We start from the raw sequence: 26,774 nt of genomic DNA, 5'->3' as shown, positions 1-26,774 counted from the left end.
TAATTTCTTATAAATATAACATTTTTCGGTTTATCTCATCACATTTAACATAATTTTTTGCATTAATAAAAGAATGATGTTGAGTTTTAAGTAGCAAGTTACATATTGCAGCGTCTATCAGCCAGTTTGATTATTTTCGATGAAGACAGCGTGCCTGGAAAAATATTTGAAAAACGATCACTTTATTCAATTTGGAAAGTCGAAAATTGTTCACCATATACCTTTCACAATTTTAAGCGTAATATCTATGTTTTCAGAACTTTATTTTCGTTTTTATTTAAATAAAATATAACAAGCTGGTTGCGCTTGGCGTTTCACAAAAAATAAAATGGCTCTTCTAACAGTAGTGATGGCAAAATACTTTCATGTACATTTTGTACTTTTTGATATGCTTCCCCCATCACAGTTCGCGATGGTTGTGGTGACATTTACGAGTCTGTGGTAGCGATGAGGATGAAATGGAACTTTGAAATGCTGGAAGGATATTAGACAAAAAAGTTATGTATAGGTAAGTCTACAAATAATTACGAATCGATATCGACTTTTGCACGGTACGTAGGGAGCCAGAATTGAAATATGGGGGTCGCTTATATGGGGGTTATATACAATTATGAACTTGATATGGACCAGTGCTGCCGCTACTACTTCAATCGATCAAATCTGGGGATCGGTTTATATGGGGGCTATATATAATTATGGACTGACATTAACCAATTCATGCATGGTTGTTGGACCATATACTAAAATCACCTATCAAATTTCAACCGAGTCGGATGAATTTTTCTCTTCAAGGGGCTCCGGAGGTAAAATCTGGGGATCGGTTTATATGGGGGCTATATATAATTATGGACCGATGTAGACCAATTTTTGCATGGTCATTAGAGACCATATACTAACACCATGTACCAAATTTCAGCCGGATCGGATGAAATTTGCTTCTCTTAGATGCTCCGCAAGCCAAATCGGGGGATCGGTTTATATGGGGGCTATATATAATTATGAACCGATGTGGACCAATTTTTGCATGGTTGTTTGAGACCATGTACTTACACCATGTACCAAATTTCAGCGGGATCGGATTAAATTTTCTTCTCTTAGAGGCTCCGCAAGCCAAATCGGGGGATCGGTTTATATGGGGGCTATATATAATAATGAACCGATGTGGACCAATTTTTGCATAGTTGTTAGGGATCATATGCTGACACCATGTACAAAATTTCAGCCGGATCGGATGAAATTTGCTTCTCTTAGAGGCTCCGCAAGCCAAATCGGGGGATCGGTTTATATGGGGGCTATATATAATTATGGACCGATGTGGACCAATTTTTGCAGTTTTATATGGGGGCTATACGTAAAAGTGGATCGATATGGCCCATTTGCAATACCATCCGACCTACATCAATAACAACTACGTGTGCCAAATTTCAAGTCGATAGCTTGCTTCGTTCGGAAGTTAGCATGATTTCAACAAGCCAGGCCGAATCTTTTGCTTGCGGGCCCTCTTGTTGGGGGGGATCGGTTTATAAAGGTTTATTAAGCCCATTATACCATAATGGACTGAATAGTCTAAGTGAGCCTGGGATTTAATCGAGCTGCCACTTTAACCTAATCTTTAACCTAACTTATTATAATTATTGACCAATACGAACCAATTTTTGCAGGAATGTTAGGGACCATATACTAACACCACATTGCAAATTTCTACCGGACCGGAAGAAATTTACTCCTTCCAGAGGCCCCGCAAGCAAAATCTGGGGATCGGTTTATATGGGTCCAATATATATCTATTGAGCGATATGGACCAATTTTACTTGAATGTTAGAGGCCATATACCAAAACCACGTACCAAATTTCAATCGGATCGGATGAAATTTGCTCCTTCAATAGGGTGCGCAAGCAAAATCTGGGGCTCGATTTATATGGAGGCTATATATAATTATGGACCGATATGGATCACTTTTTGCATGATTGCTAGCGATCATATACTAACACAATGTACAAAATTTCAACCGGGTCCGATAAAATTTGTTTCGCTAAGAAGTTACGAAAGCCCAATCTGGGGGTCCGTTGATATGCGGGCTATGCGTAAAAGTGGACAGATATGTCACATTTGCAATACTATCCGGCATATATCAATAAAAACCAAGTTTGCCAAGTTTCAAGTCGATAGCATGTTTCGTTCGGAAGCTAGCGCGATTTCCACAGACGGACATAGCTAGATAGAGTCAGAATTTCACCACGACCCAGAATATAAATACTTTATATGGTCTTAGACCAATATTTAAATGTGTTACAAACGGAGTGACAAAGTCAATATACCCCTACACCTCCTATGGAGGTAGGTATAATTACTGAGATTTGAAAAGGATACCCGATAAAAAAAATATATAGTCAGCTGTAGTTTCAACTATGCCACTTACAGCAAATTTCGTTGAAAAAATATAACACTTTTATTGAAGAATATTGGAAAAAGTGAGCAATATACAGAGTTTTCTTTTCTTTAAAGATATAAGTTAATAGTATAAATCACAATAAATCACGATAACATTAAAAATACAATAACAACATTAATATACAACAAATTCATATGTATAATAAAATTTGTATTTAAATTTAGTTTCGTACTTTCCAATGGTCGGGATCCATAAGGTAATCTCTGTAAATAATGTAAAAATTTTGCTAAATAATTTTTCTTTTTAAAACTCATTTAAAGTTGTGTACTTTGCTCACTGGCCTTTGAGCTTTCCATGTGTTTTTCTTGGCCACCAAATTAACAAAAAAAAAAATAAAAAATGTCTTACCTCTTCTCCGAAAGTTGTTTTGTAAATTGTTCCTTCAGATCACTCAATTTACCAGCTTTGCCACCATATTCTTCCGGTAACATATCCTTGGGAACATGCTCATATAGCGTCTCAATACCGGTAGTATGAAAATGAATCTGAAAATAGAGAAAAGTAATACGAAGCATCATAACATAATAAAGTAGTTAATTGCGAAATCAATAATTAATATTTAAATGAACCAAACAAGTGATAGTTATATCCAATTGCACCAGTTCCTTCAATAACTTTCTATATGGACCAGCAAAAATAAATGGAAGTTGTTCCAGAAACTTTTCTTTTAAAGCGCATCCCGGAATTAGGCCGTTTTAAGAGAAAATTTAATGGCGATTTCGATTGGGAAAAAAGGTGCAACATTCTCGAAATTGATTGCAACATATCAAGGACACAGCCATAGATTTTGGATCCTTTATACCTCACAATATTATAAATTAACAATAACATTAGAATTACACTATCATTTGGGCGAAATGTCAATTAGGGAAAAAGTAGTGTAACACCAAGGCAAGCCATTTTTTGCGAATCGAAAACGCCCTAAGTTTTGGACAATTAAATTAAGCAAAAAAAAAATAGAAAATCAATAAAAAAATTAACAAAATAATAAAAAAAAAACATAAAAAATCCCCGCTGGGACTTGAACCTATGTCGTTTGACTTTTTCACTTCCATGAAAGTTCTTTTGAGAAGGTTTTGCATATTATGATCTTTTTAATTTTTTGTTGATTTTTAATGCCAAAAAAAAAAAATAAAAAAACGATGCATAACCTACATTTTTTTTAGAAAGTAGTTAGAATGTCATGTCGTGATATCATATCAACATATGTTAATATCACAAACATTTGAATAGACGTTTTGATGCATCGTGTTCAATGGCGTTTGTGGCTGAGACTACTAAGGTGTTATGTTATGGTGCCAACAGACCCAGGCAGGCTAGCATTCTACCACTGAACAATCGATGCGCAACAGACCCACCAGGTTCAACCCCACGGTAATTTGAATTCACGGAATTTGTTCAGCAAGACAGGAACAAATTCCCTTAATGTCATACCGCATCTATTGCCTTTAGACATTTTGGCCAAACACAACGGCTGTGCGGTTGCGCGAGCTATCGCTGTGGTCGGAAAAAAGTTACGGTCACAGTTCGGTCCTCAAAATAATGCCAGATGTGCCTAACGTAATGGATTACACTTTGGCGAGACCACTTTTCGACAAAAAGTTTGAGACTGTAATTCCCAATAGTGAGGCGTGGTGTACACGGACCCCGGAGAATAAAAGATATATAGATTTCTACACTGATAGCTCCAATTGGATGGACAAGTGGGTTTCGGAGTATATTCTAAAGATCTGGAACTTCGAATAGCGAAAAGATTACCTAATCACTGTAGTGTTTTCAGGCTGAAATATTAGCAATAAGAGAAGTGGTGAATTGGCTGAGAAGTAATGCTCCAAGCAATATTGGCATTAATATATACTCACACAGTCAACCTGCAATAAAATCCTTGGACTCTGTGTTCCTCAACTCGAAAACGGCCATCGACTGCCGCAAATCTCTCAATGAGATGGCTGAGCAGCACAATATTCACCTAATATGGGTGCCTGGCCATAGGAACATACCGGGGAACTGCGAAGCAGATGAGCTAGCAAGGCTAGGAACTACCTTACATATTCCAGGGGAACTAGAATCTTTTGGTATGTCTCTGGCAACCTGCAAGCTCTTACTGCGTGAGAAGGCTGTCATGATGGCAAATGTTCGATGGGATAATTGCAAGGGTTGTAACTACACCAAGCAAATATGGCCCCATTTAAACTTAAACCGCACACTAGATATGCTAGTGTTCTCAAGATGTCAGATATCACTCCTGATATCTGCTATAACGGGTCGTTGCCTGATAGGCGAATTCGCAAAAACTTTTGGTGCGAAGTATAATGACTATTGTATGAGCTGTCATGATGCGGAGGAAAAGGAATCAATTAAACACCTCTTGTGTGAGTGTCCTGCATTTTGTGTAAGGCGTAAGCAAATTTTAGGGGCATATAGCTTCAGATTACTGGCGGACCTGGAAAACGTTAACCTAAGCAGTCTGCTAATGTTTTTGGAACAATTTGGTTGGTTCAACAGAAGAAAATAATCGAGAAGGTTCAGCGGTTAAAACTAGAAGTGCCCATATGTAATAGGTACTTTTAGTTAATGTGGTATCACAATGGACTGAATAGTCTAAGTGAGCCTGAATTTTAATCGGGCTGCCACTTTAACCTAACCCCACGGTGGAAGCGAAGAAGTTTTTCAATTTGTAAAAATTAGATAATAAGAAAATAAAAGTGTAACAAAAAATACTGATAAAAATAAAAAGTGGCGTTGGCAAAAATTGAACTGCCAAGGCACAACTTCTAAAGCAATGCAAAGGATTCAAAAATGGAGTACTTCCATCCTATGACAAGCCTATGTAAAATTCGTTGGAGATGATCCAAGTCTGCACTACTTCCGGATCACAAATTGGGGATCCAAAGTACTTTTTTGGAAGCTCTTTTTTTGCTGGGGGGCTATACCAAAACATGGACCGATGCACACCATATTCAGTAAACCTCTCTATGATCCTAAAATGTCTGCAGACATCGATTTTCAGGTATATTGGATAAAAACTACGGCTTCTAGAAGTCCAAGATTCCAAATCAGGGAGGGCGGTTGATATTGGGAGTTAACAGGTTGGCTGATAAGTCCCCGGTCTAACAAACAAAAACACACACATTTTTTTTGTCAAAATTCGATTTTATTATTCAACATAATTCCCTTCAAGAGCGATGCAACGATTATAACGACCTTCCAATTTTTTGATACCATTTTGGTAGTACTCCTTCGGTTTTGCTTCAAAATAGGCCTCAGTTTCGTCGATCACCTCTTCATTGCAGCCAAATTTTATACCCTCCATCATAGGATGGGGGTATATTAACTTTGTCATTCCGTTTGTAACACATCGAAATATTGCTCTAAGACCCCATAAAGTATATATATTATGGGTCGTTGTGAAATTCTGAGTCGATCTAAGCATGTCCGTCCGTCCGTCCGTCTGTTGAAATCATGCTAACTTCCGAACGAAACAAGCTATCGACTTGAAACTCGGCACAAGTAGTTGCTATCGATGTAGGTAGGATGGTATTGAAAATGGGCCATATCGGTCCACTTTTACGTATAGTCCCCATATAAAGGGACCCTCAGATTTGGCTTGTGGAGCCTCTAACAGAAGCATATTTCATCCGATCAGGCTGAAATTTGGTATATGCTGTTGGTATATGGTCTCTAACAACCATGCAAAAATTGGTCCCCATCGGTCCATAATTATATATAGCCCCCATATAAACCGATCCCCAGATTTGGGTTGCGGAGCCTCAAAGAGAAGCAAATTACATCCGATCTGCCTGAAATTTGGTACATGGTGTTGGAATATGGTCTTTAATAACCATGCAACAATTGGTCCACATCGGTCCATAATTATATATAGCCCCCATATAAACCGATCCCCAGATTTGGCTTGTGGAGCCTCTAAGAAAAGCATATTTCATCCGATCCGGCTGAAATTTGGTACATGGTGTTGGTATATGGTCTCTAACAATCATGCAAAAAATGGTCCACATCGGTCCATAATTATATATAGCCCCCATATAAACCGATCCCCAGATTTGGCTTGCGGAGCCTCAAAGAGAAGAAAATTGCATCCGATCCGGCTGAAATTTGGTACATGGTATTGGTATATGGTCTCTAACAACCGTGCAAAAAGTGGTCCACATCGGTTCATAATTATATATAGCCCCCATATAAGCCGATCCCCAGATTTGGCTTGCGAAGTCTCCAAGAGAAGCAAATTTCATCCGATCCGCCTGAAATTTGGTACATGATATTGTTATATGGTCTCTAACAACCATGCAGAAATTGGTCCACATCGGTCCATAATTATATATAGGCCCCATATAAACCGATCCCCCGATTTGGCTTGCGAGGCCTCTAAGAGAAGCAAATTTCATCCGATCCGGCTGAAATTTTGTACATGGTGTTAGTATATGGTCTCTAACAACCATGCAAAAGTGGTCCACATCGGTCCATAATTATATATAGCCCCCATATAAACCGATCACCAGATTTGACTCCGGAGCCTCTTGGAAGACCAAAAATTCATCTGATTCAGTTGAAATTTGGTACGTGGTGTTAATATATGGCCTCAAACTCCCATGCAAAAATTGGTCGAAATCGGTCCATAATTATATATAGCCTCCATATAAACCGATCCCCAGATTTGACCTCCGGAGCCCCTTGGAAGAGCAAAATTCTTCCCATTCGGTTGAAATTTGGTACGTGATGTTAGTATATGTTATCCAACAACCATGCTGGAATTGGTTCATATCAGTCCATAATTATATATAGCACCCATATAAACCGATCCCCATATTTGACCTCCGGTGCCTTTTGGAGAAGCAAATTTCATCCGATCTGGTTGAAATTTGGTACGTGGAGGTAGTATATGATATTTAACAACCATGCCAAAAGTGGTCCATATCAGTCCATAATCATATATAGCCCCCATATAAACCGATCCCGAGATTTGGTTTTGGAGCCTCTTGGAGGAGCAAATTTCATCCGAGTCAGTTGAAATTTGGTACATTGTGCTAGTATATGGCCGTTAACAACCATGCCTAACTAGGTCCATATCGGTCTATAGTTATACATAGCCCTCAGATAAATCGATCCCCAATCACACAAAAATTGGTCCATATCAATAATTGTATATAGTCCCCATATAAGCGACCCCCATATTTCAATTCTGGCTCCCTACGTACCGTGCAAAAGTCCATATCGATTCGTAATTATTTGTAGACTTACCTACACATACTTTTTTTTGTCTAATGTATACCACGTATGGACTAACTCACAATTTAGAAAACGATTTAAAATAGCACAACCCAAGTAATTCGATTGTGGATGACAGTCTTTCGTAGAAGTTTCTACGCAATCCATGGTGGAGGGTACATAAGATTCGGCCTGGCCGAACTTACGGCCGTTTATACTTGTTTTGTTTCAATTAGGTTAAAAACAGATTAAGAATTCATAAAATGGTACAAATCATTTAAATTTTGTCGAAAAAAATGCTAAACCAAATCTGAAAAAATTGTGAATTTTTGAAAATATTTGAGGTCAAACGTTTCCGACAAGCGTTAGAATCCATTAAAAATTATAAAAAATTATAAAAATTATTTATTTGACAAAATATTACAGAATTTGTTAATTTACACCCAAAACATTGAATTCGGATCACACCTAAAGAAGTGATGCAAATTCAGTGCAACGGCTGTTGAAATGGAGGACTTCCGTCCTATGACAAGCCCATGTTAAATTAATCGCTTCTGTGCCAATTTTGCACCACTTCCGGATCCAAAAAGAACATTTTCATTACTTTTTTGGCGACGCTTTTTTTGCTGGGATATGTTAATATCAGAAACATTTGAATAGACTTTTTGATGCATCGTGTTCAATGGCGTTTGTGGCTGATACTGCTAAGGCGTTATATTATGGTGTCAACAGTCCCAGGCTGGCGGGCATTCTACCACTGAACAACCGATGCGCAACAGACCCACCAGGTTCAACCCCACGGTAATTTGAATTCACGGAATTTGTTCAGCAAGACAGGAACAAATTCCCTTAATGTCATACCGCATCTATTGCCTTTAGACATTTTGGCCAAACACAACGGCTGTGCGGTTGCGCGAGCTATCGCTGTGGTCGGAAAAAAGTTACGGTCACAGTTCGGTCCTCAAAATAATGCCAGATGTGCCTAACGTAATGGATTACACTTTGGCGAGACCCCGGGGAATAAAAGATATATAGATTTCTACACTGATGGCTCCAAATTGGATGGACAAGTGGGTTTCGGAGTATATTCTAAAGATCTGAAACTTCGAATAGCGAAAAGATTACCTGATCACTGTAGTATTTTTCAGGCTGAAATATTAGCAATAAGAGAAGTGGTGAATTGGCTGAGAAGTAATGCTCCAAGCAATATTGGCATTAATATATACTCAAACAGTCAACCTGCAATAAAATCCTTGGACTCTGTGTTCCTCAACTCAAAAACGGCCATCGACTGCCGCAAATCTTTCAATGAGATGGCTGAGCAGCACAATATTCACCTAATATGGGTGCCTGGCCATAGGAACATACGGGGGAACTGCGAAGCAGATGAGCTAGCAAGGCTAGGAACTACCTTACATATTCCAGGGGAACTAGAATCTTTTGATATGTCTCTGGCAACCTGCAAGCTCTTACTGCGTGAGAAGGCTGTCATGATGGCAAATGTTCGATGGGATAATTGCAAGGGTTGTAACTACACCAAGCAAATATGGCACCATTTAAACTCAAACCGCACACTAGATATGCTAGTGTTCTCAAGATGTCAGATATCACTCCTGATATCTGCTATAACGGGTCGTTGCCTGATAGGCGAATTTGCAAAAACTTTTGGTGCGAAGTATAAAGACTATTGTATGAGCTGTCATGATGCGGAGGAAAAGGAATCAATTAAACACCTCTTGTGTGAGTGTCCTGCATTTTGTGTAAGGCGTAAGCAAATTTTAGGGGCATATAGCTTCAGATTACTGGCGGACCTGGAAAACGTTAACCTAAGCAGTCTGCTAATGTTTTTGGAACAATTTGGTTGGTTCAACAGAAGAAAATAATCGAGAAGGTTCAGCGGTTAAAACTAGAAGTGCCCATATGTAATAGGTACTTTTAGTTAATGTGGTATCACAATGGACTGAATAGTCTAAGTGAGCCTGAATCTTAATCGGGCTGCCACTTTAACCTAACCCCACGGTGGAAGCGAAGAAGTTTTTCAATTTGTAAAAATTAGATAATAAGAAAATAAAAGTGTAACAAAAAATACTGATAAAAATAAAAAGTGGCGTTGGCAAAAATTGAACTGCCAAGGCACAACTTCTAAAGCAATGCAAAGGATTCAAAAATGGAGTACTTCCATCCTATGACAAGCCTATGTAAAATTCGTTGGAGATGATCCAAGTCTGCACTACTTCCGGATCACAAATTGGGGATCCAAAGTACTTTTTTGGAAGCTCTTTTTTTGCTGGGGGGCTATACCAAAACATGGACCGATGCACACCATATTCAGTAAACCTCTCTATGATCCTAAAATGCCTGCAGACATCGATTTTCAGGTATATTGGATAAAAACTACGGCTTCTAGAAGTCCAAGATTCCAAATCAGGGAGGGCGGTTGATATTGGGAGTTAACAGGTTGGCTGATAAGTCCCCGGTCTAACAAAGAAAAACACATTTTTTTTTGTCAAAATTCGATTTTATTATTCAACATAATTCCCTTCAAGAGCGATGCAACGATTATAACGACCTTCCAATTTTTTGATACCATTTTGGTAGTACTCCTTCGGTTTTGCTTCAAAATAGGCCTCAGTTTCGTCGATCACCTCTTCATTGCAGCCAAATTTTATACCCTCCATCATAGGATGGGGGTATATTAACTTTGTCATTCCGTTTGTAACACATCGAAATATTGCTCTAAGACCCCATATATTATGGGTCGTGGTGAAATTCTGAGTCGATCTAAGCATGTCCGTCCGTCCGTCTGTTGAAATCACGCTAACTTCCGAACGAAACAAGCTATCGACTTGAAACTCGGCACAAGTAGTTGCCATCGATGTAGGTAGGATGGTATTGAAAATGGGCCATATCGACCCACTTTTACGTATAGTCCCCATATAAAGGGACCCTCAGATTTGGCTTGTGGAGCCTCTAACAGAAGCATATTTCATCCGATCAGGCTGAAATTTGGTATATGCTGTTGGTATATGGTCTCTAACAACCATGCAAAAATTGGTCCCCATCGGTCCATAATTATATATAGCCCCCATATAAACCGATCCCCAGATTTGGGTTGCGGAGCCTCAAAGAGAAGCAAATTACATCCGATCCGCCTGAAATTTGGTACATGGTGTTGGAATATGGTCTTTAATAACCATGCAACAATTGGTCCACATCGGTCCATAATTATATATAGCCCCCATATAAACCGATCCCCAGATTTAGCTTGTGGAGCCTCTAAGAAAAGCATATTTCATCCGATCCGGCTGAAATTTGGTACATGGTGTTGGTATATGGTCTCTAACAATCGTGCAAAAATTGGTCCACATCGGTCCATAACTATATATAGCCCCCATATAAACCGATCCCCAGATTTGGTTTGCGGAGCCTCAAAGAGAAGCAAATTTCATCCGATCCGGCTGAAATGTGGTACGTGATGTTTGTATATGGTCTCTACAACCATGCAAAAATTGGTCCACATCGGTCCATAATTATATATAGACCCCATATAAACCGATCTCCAGATTTGGCTTGCGAAGCCTCAAAGAGAAGCAAATTGCATCCGATCCGGCTGAAATTTGGTACATGGTATTGGTATATGGTCTCTAACAACCGTGCAAAAATTGGTCCACATCGGTCCATAATTATATATAGCGCCCATATAAACCGATCCCCAGATTTGGGTTGCGGAGCCTCAAAGAGAAGCAAATTTCATCCGATCCGCCTGAAATTTGGTACATGATATTGTTATATGGTCTCTAATAACCATGCAAAAATTGGTCCACATCGGTTCATAATTATATATAGCCCCCATATAAGCCGATCCCCAGATTTGGCTTGCGAAGTCTCCAAGAGAAGCAAATTTCATCCAATCCGGTTGTAATTTTGAACATGGTGTTAGTATATGATCAATAACAACCGTGCCAGAATTGGTCCATATCGGTCCATAATTATATATAGCCCCCGTATAAAACGTTCTCCAGATTTGACCTCCGGAGCCTCTTGGAGGAGCAAAATTCATCCGATCCGGTTCAAATTAGGAACGTGGTGTTAGTATATGGTCGCTAACAACCATACCAATCACACAAAAATTGGTCCATATCGATTCATAATCATGGTTGCCACTAGAGCCAAAAATAATCTACCAAAATTTTATTTATATAGAAAATTTTGTCAAAATTTTATATCTATAGAAAATTTTGTCAAAATTTTATTTCTAGAGAAAATTTTGTTAAAATTTTATTCGGTTCAAAATAAAATTTTCATCATTGTCAAAATTTTATTTCTATAGAAAATTTTGTCCAAATTTTATTTCTATAGAAAATTTTGTTCAAATTTTATTCGGTTCATAATCGAGCCAAAAATAATCTACCAAAATTTTATTTCTATAGAATATTTTGTCAAAAGTTTATTTCTATAGAAAATTTTGTTAATATTTTATTTCTGTAGAAATTTTTGTCAAAATTTTTTTTCTATCGAAAATTTTGTGAAAATTTTATTTCTATAGAAAATTTTGTTAAAATTTTATTTCTGTAGAAAATTTTGTCAAAATTTTATGTCTACTTTGTCAAACTGAATTATATACGTATTGGATCGATCTTTTTTGATTTAATATATACCACGTATGGACTTACATACAATTTAGAAGATGGTGTTAGGAGGTTTTAAGATACCTTGCCATCGGCAAGCGTTACCGCAACTTAAGTAATTCGATTGTGGATGGCAGTGTTTAGAAGAAGTTTCTACGCAATCCATGATGGAGGGTACATAAGCTTCGGTCTGGCCAAACTTACGGCCGTATATACTTGTTTTTCCCTGCGAGCATCCTTTTGAGGTCTGAGAAGCAATTCGAAGCCCAATTCATGAATTTTTGCCATCGTTCTCAATGACTTGTGGCACGGTGCGTTGTCTTGGTGGAACAACACTTTTTTCTTCTTCATATGGGGCCGTTTTGCCGCGATTTCGACCTTCAAGCGCTCCAATAACGCCATATAATAGTCACTATTGATGGTTTTTCCCTTCTCAAGATAATCGATAAAAAGTATTCCATGCGCATCCCAAAAAACAGAGGCCATTACTTTGCCAGCGGACTTTTGAGTCTTTCCACGCTTCGGAGACGGTTCACCGGTCCACTGTCCACTCAGCCGACTGTCGATTGGACTCAGGAGTGTAGTGATGGAGCCATGTTTCATCCATTGTCACATATCGAAGGAAAAACTCGGTGTATTACGAGTTAACAACTGCAAACACCGCTCAGAATCATCAACACGTTGTTGTTTTTGGTCAAATGTGAACTCGCGCGGCACCCATTTTGCACAGAGCTTCCGCATATCCAAATATTGATGAATGATATGACCAACACGTTCCTTTGATATCTTTAAGGCTCTGCTATCTCGATCAACTTCATTTTACGGTCATTCAAAATCATTTTGTGGATTTTTTTGGTGTTTTCGTCGGTAACCACCTCCTTCGGGCGCCCACTGCGTTCACCGTCCTCCGTGCTCATTTCACCACGCTTGAATTTTGCATACCAATCAATTATTGTTGATTTCCCTGGGGCAGAGTCCGGAAACTCATTATCAAGCCAAGTTTTTGCTTCCACCGTATTTTTTCCCTTCAGAAAACAGTATTTTATCAAAACACGAAATTCTTTTTTTTTAATTTTTTTCACAATAACAAAAGTTGCTTCACAAAAGACGCTCTATCTCACAAACTAATTGACTTAAAGACGTCAAATTTTGACACGAATTAATTGAAAGTTGGTACTACATAAAAATAATATATATTTAATACTAGCGACGCCATCTATGTGTCAGACCCGGGACTTATCAGCCAACCTGTTACATCAAAACCTGGACCCAGTATTTGTTTTAATTTCTTCATTCAAAGGAACTACCACGACATAATATAACTGATTCGAAAACGGAGTATTTCTGCCCTATGACAAGCCCATGTAAAATTCATTGGATATCACAATTTGGGGATCCATTTTTAGACGCCCTTTTTGCGTTTTTGATTTGCTTTCGTAATACTCTGATTGATAGGTACTCTGGTTAAATTCTAATCGAAGGAGATCAGTGCCTTTCTTTGTATTACTTACCATTTCAAATACTTCCTTGTTGATGAATGGTTTCACCACTTTAAGTATTTTATCCAAATACGATGGACAATTGATCATATGCATTGCCTTTATTCGCACTGGAAATGCCAATTGTAAAAATTTCAAATATGTGCGTAAAGTTCGAAATGATAATCGTGCTACATGTTTCATGGTATAGCCGCGCATATCGAAAATTTGTACTTCACCCTCGGATAATAAGGGACCATTTTCCTCTTCCACATCTGGCATTGAGAAACGACAATCGCTGACCATCAGAAATGCTTTTGTGTCTTCGGTATGATGCATCTATATATAAAATGAGGAAGAAATATTTCATTAGATCCGATTTTATCTATAATTATTCCATATTCTTATAAAATATTAAAATTATTTGCTCTTAAAGGAATTGTTTTAAAGTCGCAGACTGTAAGTTTATCCGGACGACAGTGTCGAACATATCCCATATATTGGTCACATTATAACCCAGCAAAAAAAATTGGACGTTCTTCCAACGGCACAACTTTAAAAGCACTTCCAGAAGATGCACTCCCAATGATGTTCTTTATTTTAACTACTCAGGAAGTTCTTTTAATAAAATTTTTTATAACATGATTTTTTCATACTTTTAATGGGTAATTTTAACTTTTTTGTTTGAAATAGGTTAAAAACAGAGTAAGAATCATAAAATGGTACAAATCATTTAAATTTTGTCGAAAAAAGTGCTAAATCCAATCTGAAAAAAATTTTGAATTTTTGAAGATATTTGAGGTCAAACTTTTCCGACAAGCGTAGAATCCATTAAAAATTATAAAATAATTATAAAAAATATTTATTTGACAAAATATCACAGAATTTTTTATTTATATCCAAAACATTGAATTCGGATCACACCTAAAGAAGTAACGCAAATTCAGTGCAACGGCTGTTGAAATGGAGGACTTCCGTCTTATGACAAGCCCATGTTAAATTCATCGCTTCTGCGTCAATTTTGCACCACTTCCGGATCCAAAAACAACATTTTCATTACTTTTCTGGCGATGCTTTTTTTGCTGGGAAGTTAAGTTCGAAGGCATAATCGATACTGCTGCATGTTTATGGGATCGATAACACATTTATCGATTATTTAGTCATCAACGAATTGTCGTATCGATTGGGCACACTGTAAGATTCTTTACAAACACCGTCCGTAAAAGCTTATAGTCTCTAAGACGCATAAGACATATACAACTGCATTATCGACATCCATTAACAGTTATTTTATAGCTTTCATTATAGTATTTAGTATTTACCAGATTAGGATCAGGATTAATTAAGCGAAGTAATGTTATGCGATAATTCTCTGGAGTTAAGCCGGGTAATGGTACCATATCTCTAAGGGAATGAAGCAAAATTAAGCAATATGCTAATCCTAGATCTTTTGCTGAGGAATACTTACGTGTAAGCAAATGTATTGCGAGTGTCTTCATCTGTGGGATCACGTTCAATATAGATATGTGGATAGTCGTTACGTATTGCGTAATTGATTTCCAATAGTTTCTTGGTCTCTTCAGCATCTTTGTTCATACAGTAGTAGAATCTCGTCAAGAGTATCCGATCTGTTCATAACGAGAAATTGTGGATATGTTGTAACATATATTTGGAAAATAAAAATTCTGATTTTGCAAAATGTTTATAAGATATAAAATTGTTTGCTTTTTTGGCCATCGTAGGTTAGGTATAGTGGCAGCCCGATATTTCAGGCTCACTTATACTATTCAGTCCATTGTGATACCACAGTGCTAAACTTCGCTTTTATCACTGAGTGCTGTCCGATTCTATGTTAAGCTCAATGATAAGGGACCTCCTTTTTATAGCCAAGTCCGAACGGCGCATTGTGGTTCCAAATCGCTTTTTTATACCCACCACCATAGAATGGTGACGGGGGTATAATAAGTTTGTCATTCCGTTTGTAACACATCGAAATATCGATTTCCGACTATATAAAGTATATATATTCTTGATCAGGGAGAAATTCTAAGACGATATAACGATGTCCGTCTGTCCGTCTGTCTGTCTGTCTGTCTGTCTGTTGTAATCACGCTACAGTCTTCAATAATGAAGCAATCGTGCTGAAATTTTGCACAAACTCGTCTTTTGTCTGCAGGCAGGTCAAGTTCGAAGATGGATTATATCGGTCCAGGTTTTGATATAGTCCCCATATAAACCGACCTCCCGATTTGGGGTCTTGGGCTTATAGAAATCGTAGTTTTTATCCAATTTGCCTGAAATTTGAAATCTAGAGGTATTTTATGACCATAAAGAGGTGTGCCAAAAATGGTGAGTATCGGTCCATGTTTTGGTATAGCCCCCATATAGACCGATCTCCCGATTTTACTTCTTGGGCTTATAGAAACCGCAGTTTTTATTCAATTTACCTGAAATTGGAAATCTAGAGGTATTGTTTTTTTGTTTTTAATAATTCTGTAACTTTTGTACGGATAAAGATAGCAACACAATTTTTTCATGCCAATTTGTGGGTCCCTAGTGGGTCCACGAGCTGGCCTGTAGGCGTTGAAAGTTGGTCACCTCGGGGGTATGTTTCAGAGAACGGCTGCGATCTACCGCAACCGACCGGTGTATTTAGTAAACACCAACATTTGCAATCTTAAAACACCAAGTGGTAAAACAAATTTCAACCACCAATATCCAATGCAACCGACGACTGTCGGTGTTTGTTAGTATGAGTGTTGGTCTCTCGAAAACACCGTAGTAAAGCAATCACACAAATTGGTTACCGATATCTCAGCAGTTTGGTATTCTCTTATTTGGTACTCTCTCAATTCTCTTGAGCTAATGCAAACCAGGGATGGAAAATGCAGTACTATAGAACCTTTTTCAATACTTTTTCACCCCGGTCAGTACCGTAGTACCCCCGCGAATGATTTAGTACTTTTTGTGTAGACATTTTTGAGTCGAACACGATTTTATTGAATTTCAAGAATGTTTTAGTTGAAAAAAGCATGCGATTCTATATTATCGATTTTTTATTTCGGTAGAACATTTTGTCAAAATTTTATTTCTATATAAAATTTTTGAAAAATTTTATTTCTATAAAAATTTTGTGCAAAATTTTATTTATATAGAAAATTTTATCAAAATTTTATTTATGTAGACAATTTTGTCAAATTTTTATTTCTATAGAAAATGTTGTAAAAATTTTATTTCTATATAAAATTTTGTTAAAATTTTATTTTCTTTAAAATTCAATCTAAAGGAGCTCTTGACAATAATCTTCTAGTGATTTTTTTTTGTTGAAATTTAGTAAAAAGTACCTTTTCGCTCAAAAAAATACCTTTCTTAAAAATTGTATTTTCCATCCCTGATGCCAACTGCTAGTAATTGTTGTTGTTGAGTGCAATCACACTTAAGTGCCAACCTCGTTTTTTGTTTACCGAGCGTTGTTACGATGTCGATTGGTTTAAGATTGCAAGACACTGCATACGAACATTGTTATATACTATTGGTGTTTTTATTCTCGCATTTGTATCAATGTAAAAGATCGCATGGTAATTGGTGTCTTACTCACTGCCACCGACATTTTGTGGGTAAGATTGCAATACGAAAAAAAGCCACCGGTTGCAGTTCTCTGCTTTGAAACACTCCGAAATGTCACCTGAGGAGGCATAATCCACCCCTGAAAAACATGTTGGTGTTTGGTCGAAACTGGGTTTGGTTGCATTTGTAACAAACTTGTAACAAAACATTATATCTCCGCACTGGATTTCTGTCATCGATTTGGTTTTATATTCTTTGTTAACCTTCAATTAAAAAAAATCTCCTAATTACAAAATAACGAAATTTGTTCAAAAATATGTTTTGTCTTTTTGCGTTTTGAGGATTTGTAACACAAAATTATGTTTCTGAATTTGTTAGCTTTTAATAAAATAAAACGTTAATTTTGGTAAATTAACGTTTTATTTCAAAAAAATATAAAAATTTTAAAATTTTTCGTTTTTAACCAAAGTGTTACCGGCGAACACTTTGGGTACTTGAAAAAAATATCTCAGAATTTAACTTTTGTTTTTGCTTTGGTTTTACATTTGTTGTTAGTTTTCAATTAAAACAGCTGCTTAAGATGGACGTTTTTTCTAGAAATTTGGAAAAATATGCAATTTGTAATTTTTTTATCATTTTGGGGACTTGACACAAACAAATTATATGTCAGAATTTCACTTCTGTGTTCGATTTTGTTTTATATTTGTTGTTCAATTTCCATAAAAGTCTGCTAATTTTAAAAACTTAACTGTCAATTTTTTTGCATTTTTGGCCTCCTTGGTGGCAATTTGGGATAAAAAAAAAATTGATTTAGGTTTACATTTGTTGTAAAATTTCTTTGAGGACTTAAACCAAAAAATTATGTCTCAGAATCTTACTTCTATCTTCTATTTAGTTTTTATTTTTATTAGCTTTTAATTGAAAAATAAAATGCTGCTAATATTGATGAATTAAAGATATTTTTTCAGAAATTTGTAAAAAATTTAACGTTTTTATCATTTTGCGTCACTTTGGGGACTTGACATAGAATATTATATGTCAAAATTTCACTTTTGTCTTAATTTTTTTTTATTTGTCGTTAACTATGAATAAAATTCTGCAAATTTTTAAAAATTTACGTTATTTAAAAAAAAATAATTTTCAAATTTTTGTGTTTCGCCAATCTTGGCGGGACTTGACACAGAAAATATTACCTCAGAATTTACTCCAGTCTTCGACGTGTTTTTTTTTATATTTGTTGTTAACTTTTCTCAGAAACTTACTTCTGTCTTCTCTTTATTTTTTTATTTTTAATAGCTTTTAATTGAAAAATAAAATGCTGCTAATATTGATAAAATAACTATATTTTTTCAGAAATTTGTAAAAAAAAGTAACAATGACAAAAAGTGCGTTATTCACATTTTTTGTTTCACTTTGGGGACCTAACACAGAATATTATATGTCAGAGTTTCATTTTTGTCTTCAATTTTTTATATTTATCGTTTACTTTGAATAAAATTTTATTAATTTTCAAAAATTTACGTTATTTTTTCAAAAAAATTTAAATTTTCAAATTTTTGTGTGTTTCGCCCATGATTTTAATGATTCAGAATTTTACTTCACTCTCCGACTTTGTTTTATATTATCTGTTAACTTGTTATTAAAAAAAACTAAATTTTCAAAATTTAAAATTTTCAAATGTACCATTTAGGTGACATTTTGAGGACCTGTAACAAAAAATTATGTATCGCAATTTTTCTTCTGTTCTACTTATTTTTAATTTTCAATAAATTTAATAACTTAAATATATTTTTTCAGAAATTATAAATAAATGCAAAAATTTTTGACCATCTTGGTGGCACTTTGGGGACTTGACTCAATAAATTCTGTGTTCGATTTTGTTTTATATTTATTGGTAACTTTCCATAAAATTATTTGCGTTTTTGGCGCTCTTTATGGTACTATGCACCCTCAAAAAAAAATCGCTTCTGTAACATATACCCCAAACACATTTTGCTTCAAGCATATATATTTTTAGGATTGGTCCGAACAAAATATTGTTTGTATTGTTCAAACATATAATGTTTCACCTTAGAGTATACACTGGTAGTAAAAATTTTTAATGAAATTTTCTTTGTGTGGATATATTTTTAAGGCGCCAATGGGTTACTTCTATTATTTTACGTTTAGCATACTCTCTAGCTCTCTCTTTCTAAACACATACATATTTATAGGCTATTTCCAAATTAATATATGTTTGCTTCTAAGCATATTATGTCCCAAACATAATATGTTCTAACATATTAACATATATGTCCCAAATATGTTATGCTAGTTTATGAACATTATATGCTTGCACTTAAAAATATTGTGTTAAAAAATTTTAGTTCTAAATATATAATTTTTACACCCAAACTTATGAAAAATAGTCTTTTTCGTCGGTGTGGGGTCTTGACACAAAAAAACTTATATCTCAGAATTCACGTACGTCTTCGATTGTTTGTATTTGTTATTAACTTTTAATTAAAAAAGAGATAGCACATTTAGGTATTCTGTTACTGAAATGAAATTCCATTAATATTCAACATGCTTGTTGTAGTGATTACTTAATATCAATTGCTTAATTGAAAAAAAAAATATTTATTTTTTTATTTTCGAAAACCATATAGAATATAATTGTTTTATATGATGACATTTTACGTTAATAGCAGTAATATAAATTTTAATGGTACGGTTAATTCAGGCGAAACCACTTATGGCGATTTCTCTATTGCATATTTTGTCATCGTGCTGCAATGTTAGCATTCGTTTACGACAATGTTTTAATTTAGGAATTATACGATAAAAACTTAAAAATATCTAGACTAAGAAGGTTTCCTTTATAATTGAAGTCAGAATAGAATTGGTCATGTTATTCATGTGAAAGAAGTTCATCTTTGACTCTCATGGGATTGTTCGAAAATATGTATGCATATATATTTGAACTTTAGTCATTAATAAATATTTAGAATAATATAGGCTAAAAAACAGATAATAATAAAACTAAAACTTCTATTCACGCTGCTGGTATTCACCTTTGAATTTAGCACCCGGCAAGTAATATAACTATTATAAAAATTACTACATATCAAATAATATGTAGTAATTTTCACCTTTGAATTTAGCACCCGGCAAGTAATATAACTATTATAAAAATTACTACATATCAAATAATATCTTTTTGTGATTATTTTTGGGAAATGCTAATAAGAAACTAAAATAGTATAATGTTTCAACAATTGTTTTACAAATTTTATCACAAAAACAAGTAAGGAAAGTCTAAAGTCGGGCGGGACCGACTATATTATACCCTGCACCACTTTGTAGATCTAAATTTTCGATACCATATCACATCCGTCAAATGTGTTGGGTGCTATATAAAGGTTTGTCCCAAATACATACATTTAAATATCACTTGATTTGGACAGAATTTGATAGACTTTTACAAAATCTATAGACTCAAAATTTAAGTTGGCTAATGCACTAGGGTGGAACACAATTTTAGTAAAGAAATATGGGAAACATTTAAATCTGAAGCAATTTTAAAGAAACTTCGCAAAAGTTTATTTATGATTTATCGCTCGATATATATGTATTACAAGTTTAGGAAAATTAGAGTCAGTTTTACAACTTTTCGATTAAGCAGTGGCGATTTTACAAGGAAAATGTTGGTATTTTGACCATTTTTGTCGAAATCAGAAAAACATATATATGGGAGCTATATCTAAATCTTAACCGATTTCAACCAAATTTGGCAGGCATAGCTACAATGCTAATTTTACTCCATGTGAAAAATTTCAACTAAATCGGAGCAAAAAATTGTCCTCTGTGGTCATATGAGTGTAAATCGGGCAAAAGCTATATATGGGAGCTATATATAAATCTGAACCAATTTCAATCAAATTTGGCACGCATAGCTAGAATGCTAAATCTACTCCCTGTGCAAAATTTCAACCAAATTGGGCCAAAACTCGGGCTTCTGGGGCCATATAAGTCCATATCGGGCGAAAAATATATATGGAAGCTATATCTAAATCTGAACCGATTTCAATCAAATTTTGCACACTTGACTATACTACTAATTGCACTCCTAGTGCAAAATTTCAACCAAATTCGGCCAAAACTCGGGCTTCTGGGGCCATATAAGTCCATATCGGGCGAAAAATATATATGGAAGCTATATCTAAATCTGAACCGATTTCAGTCAAATTTTGCACACTTGACTATACGACTAAGTGTTATGCTAATACAAAATTTCAAGCAAATCGGTATAAAACTCTGGCTGCTGGGTCCATATTAGTGCATATCGGGCGAAAGATATATATGGGAGCTATATCTAAATCTGAATCGATTTAAACCAAATTTGGCACACATAGATACAATGCTAAATCTACTCCCTGTGCAAAATTTCAACTAAATCGGAGTTAAAAATTGGCCTCTGTGGTCATATGAGTGTAAATCGGGCGAAAGCTATATATGGGAGCTATATATAAATCTGAACCGATTTCAATCAAATTTGGCACGCATAGCTAGAATGCTAAATCTACTCCCTGTGCAAAATTTCAACCAAATTGGGTCAAAACTCTAGCTTTTAGGACCATATTAGTCCATATCGGGCGAAAGATATATATGGGAGCTATATCTAAATCTGAACCGATTTCAATCAAATTTTGCACACTTGACTATACTACTAATTGTACTCCTAGTGCAAAATTTCAACCAAATTCGGCCAAAAATCTGACTTCTGGGGCCATATAAGTCCATATCGGGCGAAAGATATATATGGGAGCTATATCTAAATCTGAACCGATTTCAATCAAATTTTGCACACTTGACTATATGACTAAGTGTTATGCTAATACAAAATTTCAAGCAAATCGGTATAAAACTCTGGCTGCTGAATCCATATTAGTGCATATCGGGCGAAAGATATATATGGGAGCTATATCTAAATCTGAACCGATTTCAATAAAATTTGGCACACTTGACTATAGTACTAATTGTTCTTCTTGTGCAAAATTTTAAGCAAATAAGGGTAAAACTCTGGCTTCTGGGGCCATATAAGTGCATATCGGGCGAAATATATATATGGGAGCTATATCTAAATCTGAACCGATTTCTTCCAAAATCAATAGGGATCTATTCTGAGCCAAAACACATACTTGTACCAAATTTGAAGTCGATTGGACTAAAACTGCGACCTAGACTTTGATTACAAAAATGTGTTCACGGACAGACGGACAGACGGACATCGCTATATCGACTCAGGAACCCACCCTGAGCATTTTTGCCAAAGACACCATGTGTCTATCTCGTCTCCTTCTGGGTGTTGCAAACATATGCACTAACTTATAATACCCTGTTCCACAGTGTGGAGCAGGGTATAAATATCACAAAATTTTTTAATTCACATTCAAAACACTGAATTCGGATCACACCTTAAGAAGTGATGCAAATTCAGTGCAACGGCTGTTGAAATGGTGGACATCCGTCCTATAGCCAGTTCATATTACAGACATCGCTTCTCCGCCAATTTTGCACCACTCCCACACCCAAAAAGAACTTTTTCACTAATTTTTTGGCGACGCCTTTTTGCAGCATTATTAACATATGCATTTATGAAAGAATAGTTTTAATAAAAATTTTTTTATACCCTCCATCATAGGATGGGGGTATATTAACTTTGTCATTCCGTTTGTAACACATCGAAATATTGCTCTAAGACCCCATAAAGTATATATATTCTAGGTCGTGGTGAAATTCTGAGTCGATCTAAGCATGTCCGTCCGTCCGTCCGTCCGTCTGTTGAAATCACGCTAACTTCCGAACAAAACAAGCTATCGACTTGAAACTTGGCACAAGTAGTTGTTATCGATGTAGGTCGGATGGTATTGAAAATGGGCCATATCGGTCCACTTTTACGTATAGCCCCCATATAAAGGGACCCTCAGATTTGGCTTGTGGAGCCTCTAACAGAAGCATATTTCATCCGATCCGGCTGAAATTTGGTATATGGTGTTGGTATATGGTCTCTAATGACCATGCAAAAATTGGTCCACATCGGTCCTTAATTATATATAGCCCCCATATAAACCGATCCCCAGATTTGGCTTGTGGAGCCTCTAAGAGAAGCATATTTCATCCGATCCGGCTGAAATTTGGTACATGGCATTGGTATATGGTCTCTAACAATCATGCAAAAATTGGTCCACATCGGACCTTAATTATATATAGCCCCCATATAAACCGATCCCCAGATTTGGCTTGTGGAGCCTCTAAGAGAAGCATATTTCATCCGATCCGGCTGAAATTTGGTACATGGCATTGGTATATGGTCTCTAACAATCATGCAAAAGTTGGTCCACATCGGTCCATAATTATATATAGCCCCCATATAAACCGATCCCCAGATTTGGCTTGCGGAGCCTCAAAGAGAAGAAAATTTCATCCGATCCGGCTGAAATTTGGTACATGATGTTGGTATATGGTCTCTAACAACCATGCAAAAATTGGTCCATATCGGTCTTTAATTATATATAGCCCCCATATAAACCGATCCCCAGATTTGGCTTGTGGAGCCTCTAAGAGAAGCATATTTCGTCCGATCCGGCTGAAATTTGGTACATGGTACTGGTATATGGTGTCTAACAATCATGCAAAAATTGGTCCACATCGGTCCATAATTATATATAGCCCCCATATAAACCGATCCCCAGATTTGGCTTGCGAAGTCTCCAAGAGAAGCAAAATTCATCCAATCCGGTTGTAATTTGGAACATGGTGTTAGTATATGATCTTTAACAACCGTGGCAGAATTGGTCCATATCGGTCCATAATTATATATAGCCCCCATATAAAACGTTCTCCAGATTTGACCTCCGGAGCCTCTTGGAGGAGCAAAATTCAACCGATCCGGTTCAAATTAGGAACGTGGTGTTAGTATATGGTCGCTAACAACCATACCAAAATTGGTCCAATCACACAATTTTGTCAAAAGTTTATTTCTATAGAAAATTTTGTTAAAATTTTATTTCTGTAGAAATTTTTGTCAAAATTTTCTTTCTATAGAAAATTTTGTCAAAATTTTTATTTCTATAGAAAATTTTGTGAGAATTTTATTTCTATAGAAATTTTTTTTTTAATTTTATTTCTGTAGAAAATTTTGTAAAAATTCTATGTCTACTTTGTCAAACTGAATTATATACGTATTGGATCGATCTTTTTTGATTTAATATATACCACGTATGGACTTACATACAATTTAGAAGATGGTGTTAGGAGGTTTTAATATACCTTGCCATCGGCAAGCGTTACCGCAACTTAAGTAATTCGATTCTGGATGGCAGTGTTTAGAAGAAGTTTCTACGCAATCCATGATGGAGGGTACATAAGCTTCGGCCTGGCCGAACTTACGGCCGTATATACTTGTTTTTAATTAAATTGACTAAAAATCAGACTAAACAAAATAATAAAGGAGCTTAAGTTATTAAACTAAACATTAATTTAAGAACTTAAATCATAAGGCCAACCACAGCTTTATTTCATAAATATCAGACTTCAAGCATTCACTTATAATAAAGAAACTAACTTACAATTTAGAAGACAATGTTAAGAAATAAAACTATTTTTTTTACTTTTATTTTCATAAGGTTGAATAAAACCTTATATTTGGCTGAATAAAACCTATATATGTTTTATGTTTTTTGTTTCAATAATCTTACGAAAAGAAAAATCTTTATGTGTGTTTACACACTTCTGACACTCATAGCATAAAATTTCTTCCATAAAGATGGGTATTAAGTTCGAGTTTAGCTGCTAAAATCTTAATTTTTTTTAAGCAAATTTTATTACTTGATGGGGTATGATCCATAATAACTATTGAAAATGTTTATTTTCTTTAAAATTAATTATTAAAGAAAAGTAAAAAATTTACTATTTTAGCCCGATAATGCGAACTTAATATTCACCTTAAACCTAAATATTTCCCACCATGAAGGGTTCACTTATTTTTCTTGGATGTATTTTATGTTGGCCTACATTATATACGCACATATGGCCCCTACTATGAATATTTATCGATTACAGATTATACAAAGTTCAATGTCTATGCCATATGTTTAGCATGACCATCGATAACGATAACATCGAGGATACATATTTTGGCGGTAATTGCAGTCTCCCGTTATATGCTCTTCCCACATGTGGTTAATGTTTATATGTATGCTACACACGTGAGCTACGACGACAATAACAAAGCCAAAGTCCATGGCATTGGATACAGTAGTAATGTAGCAAAAAAATATATATAATTTAAATCGTTTCAGTTCGAGACAGTTAATTACAAAATCAAAACCAAAAATCAAATATCATCACAACTGAATTATTTAGCTATAATTTCACTCATGCTTACCAATTTTATTTGGTAATTTGTTGTTCTCTTCAAACCATTTTTGCAAGTAATCGATGGTATTTTCTTGTTCCGCATCACCAATTGCCTGCATTTTCGTTAAATTTTGTTATAGTTTCTTTTGGAATTTTACACGCACTTTCCTCTTGCAATAAACAATTAAGTATTAACTAAATGCTATTTTTTGGTGGCCAATATTAATAATGCTTTAATTTTGGATTTCCTTGCGATTTAGATGCTTTCAATTCACCAGTTGGCATTCTTGTGTTTGTTTATTTCATATTATTTTGAATTTATATCGTATCTTTTTTCCGCTCTTGTTATATTTCGTATTCAAACAAAGGAGTAATGATGCCTACTGATTATTGCCAGAACGCGCATGCCATACTCCCTACACTCGTATTCAATGAGTAGCAACAAAATAAGCTGAAATTATTCTCCACATGGTTGCAAGAGAGCCTAACTTTACTGTGTGTGGTGAGATTAAAGGTCTTCGGCTTTATTTATGTGTACTTAGAAATAAATTGCAAGCATAAGGGGAGGATAAATCAATGACATCGTAGGTCTTAAGCTTTAGCGATTGTGATGATTTATTTAAATCCACTGAAAGGAAGTATCGATGTTCAGGTTTCAATACGAGTACATTGGACCTATTCGAAACCCTAACTTTTTACTATGGCGAGCAGTGTTGCCAGCTATTGAAAAGCAAATATAGCAAGATCAAACAAAAAAGTAGCATTTTTTAACTAACTAAAAAAATAGTTAAATGAAATTTTTTTAATTTCCTTTATTATTATAAATTTATTAATATTTTATTATTATTTTACACATTTAGTACGATGGAGTCTAATTCATTGTTGGCGTTACTATATGAATCAAATGTTGGCAGTATTTATCTGGCTTTCGTCCCCAAATTCGTGCGCTATTGTCCCCAAAAATTCTCAATTTAATTTAAATTTCGCCACAAAATCCCCAATAAATTTTTGACATGTCTAAAAAT

General features: G+C 35.5%; 1 protein-coding gene across 1 annotated transcript; it reads right to left on the bottom strand.

Annotated features, from left to right (window-relative positions):
* Positions 1–2,396: 2,396 nt before the first annotated feature.
* On the bottom strand, positions 2,397–26,135 carry LOC142228771 (alpha-tocopherol transfer protein-like). The gene is made up of 6 exons (XM_075299283.1): positions 25,778–26,135; positions 15,251–15,410; positions 15,105–15,186; positions 13,816–14,121; positions 2,802–2,938; positions 2,397–2,656 (listed from the first exon to the last, which is right to left on the bottom strand). Exons 1-6 carry the CDS (start codon positions 25,866–25,868, stop codon positions 2,614–2,616), a joined length of 819 nt encoding a protein of 272 aa, XP_075155398.1. The 5' UTR covers positions 25,869–26,135; the 3' UTR covers positions 2,397–2,613.
* Positions 26,136–26,774: the final 639 nt, after the last annotated feature.

The sequence above is a fragment of the Haematobia irritans genome, chromosome 3, assembly GCF_050003625.1.
Source record: "Haematobia irritans isolate KBUSLIRL chromosome 3, ASM5000362v1, whole genome shotgun sequence".
Lineage (NCBI taxonomy): Eukaryota > Metazoa > Arthropoda > Insecta > Diptera > Muscidae > Haematobia > Haematobia irritans.
This window is presented reverse-complemented; position numbering and strand designations above follow the sequence as displayed.

What these genes read in the sequence shown, in the direction of transcription:
- LOC142228771 (XM_075299283.1), bottom strand. Translation starts at nt 25,868, where the DNA reads ATGCAGGCAATTGGTGATGCGGAACAAGAAAATACCATCGATTACTTG. An exon ending in CGCAATACATTTGCTTACAC is followed by an intron (nt 15,187 to 15,250) that starts GTAAGTATTCCT and finishes TCATTCCCTTAG; the next exon opens with AGATATGGTACCATTACCCG. An exon ending in AAACAACTTTCGGAGAAGAG is followed by an intron (nt 2,657 to 2,801) that starts GTAAGACATTTT and finishes CATTATTTACAG; the next exon opens with AGATTACCTTATGGATCCCG.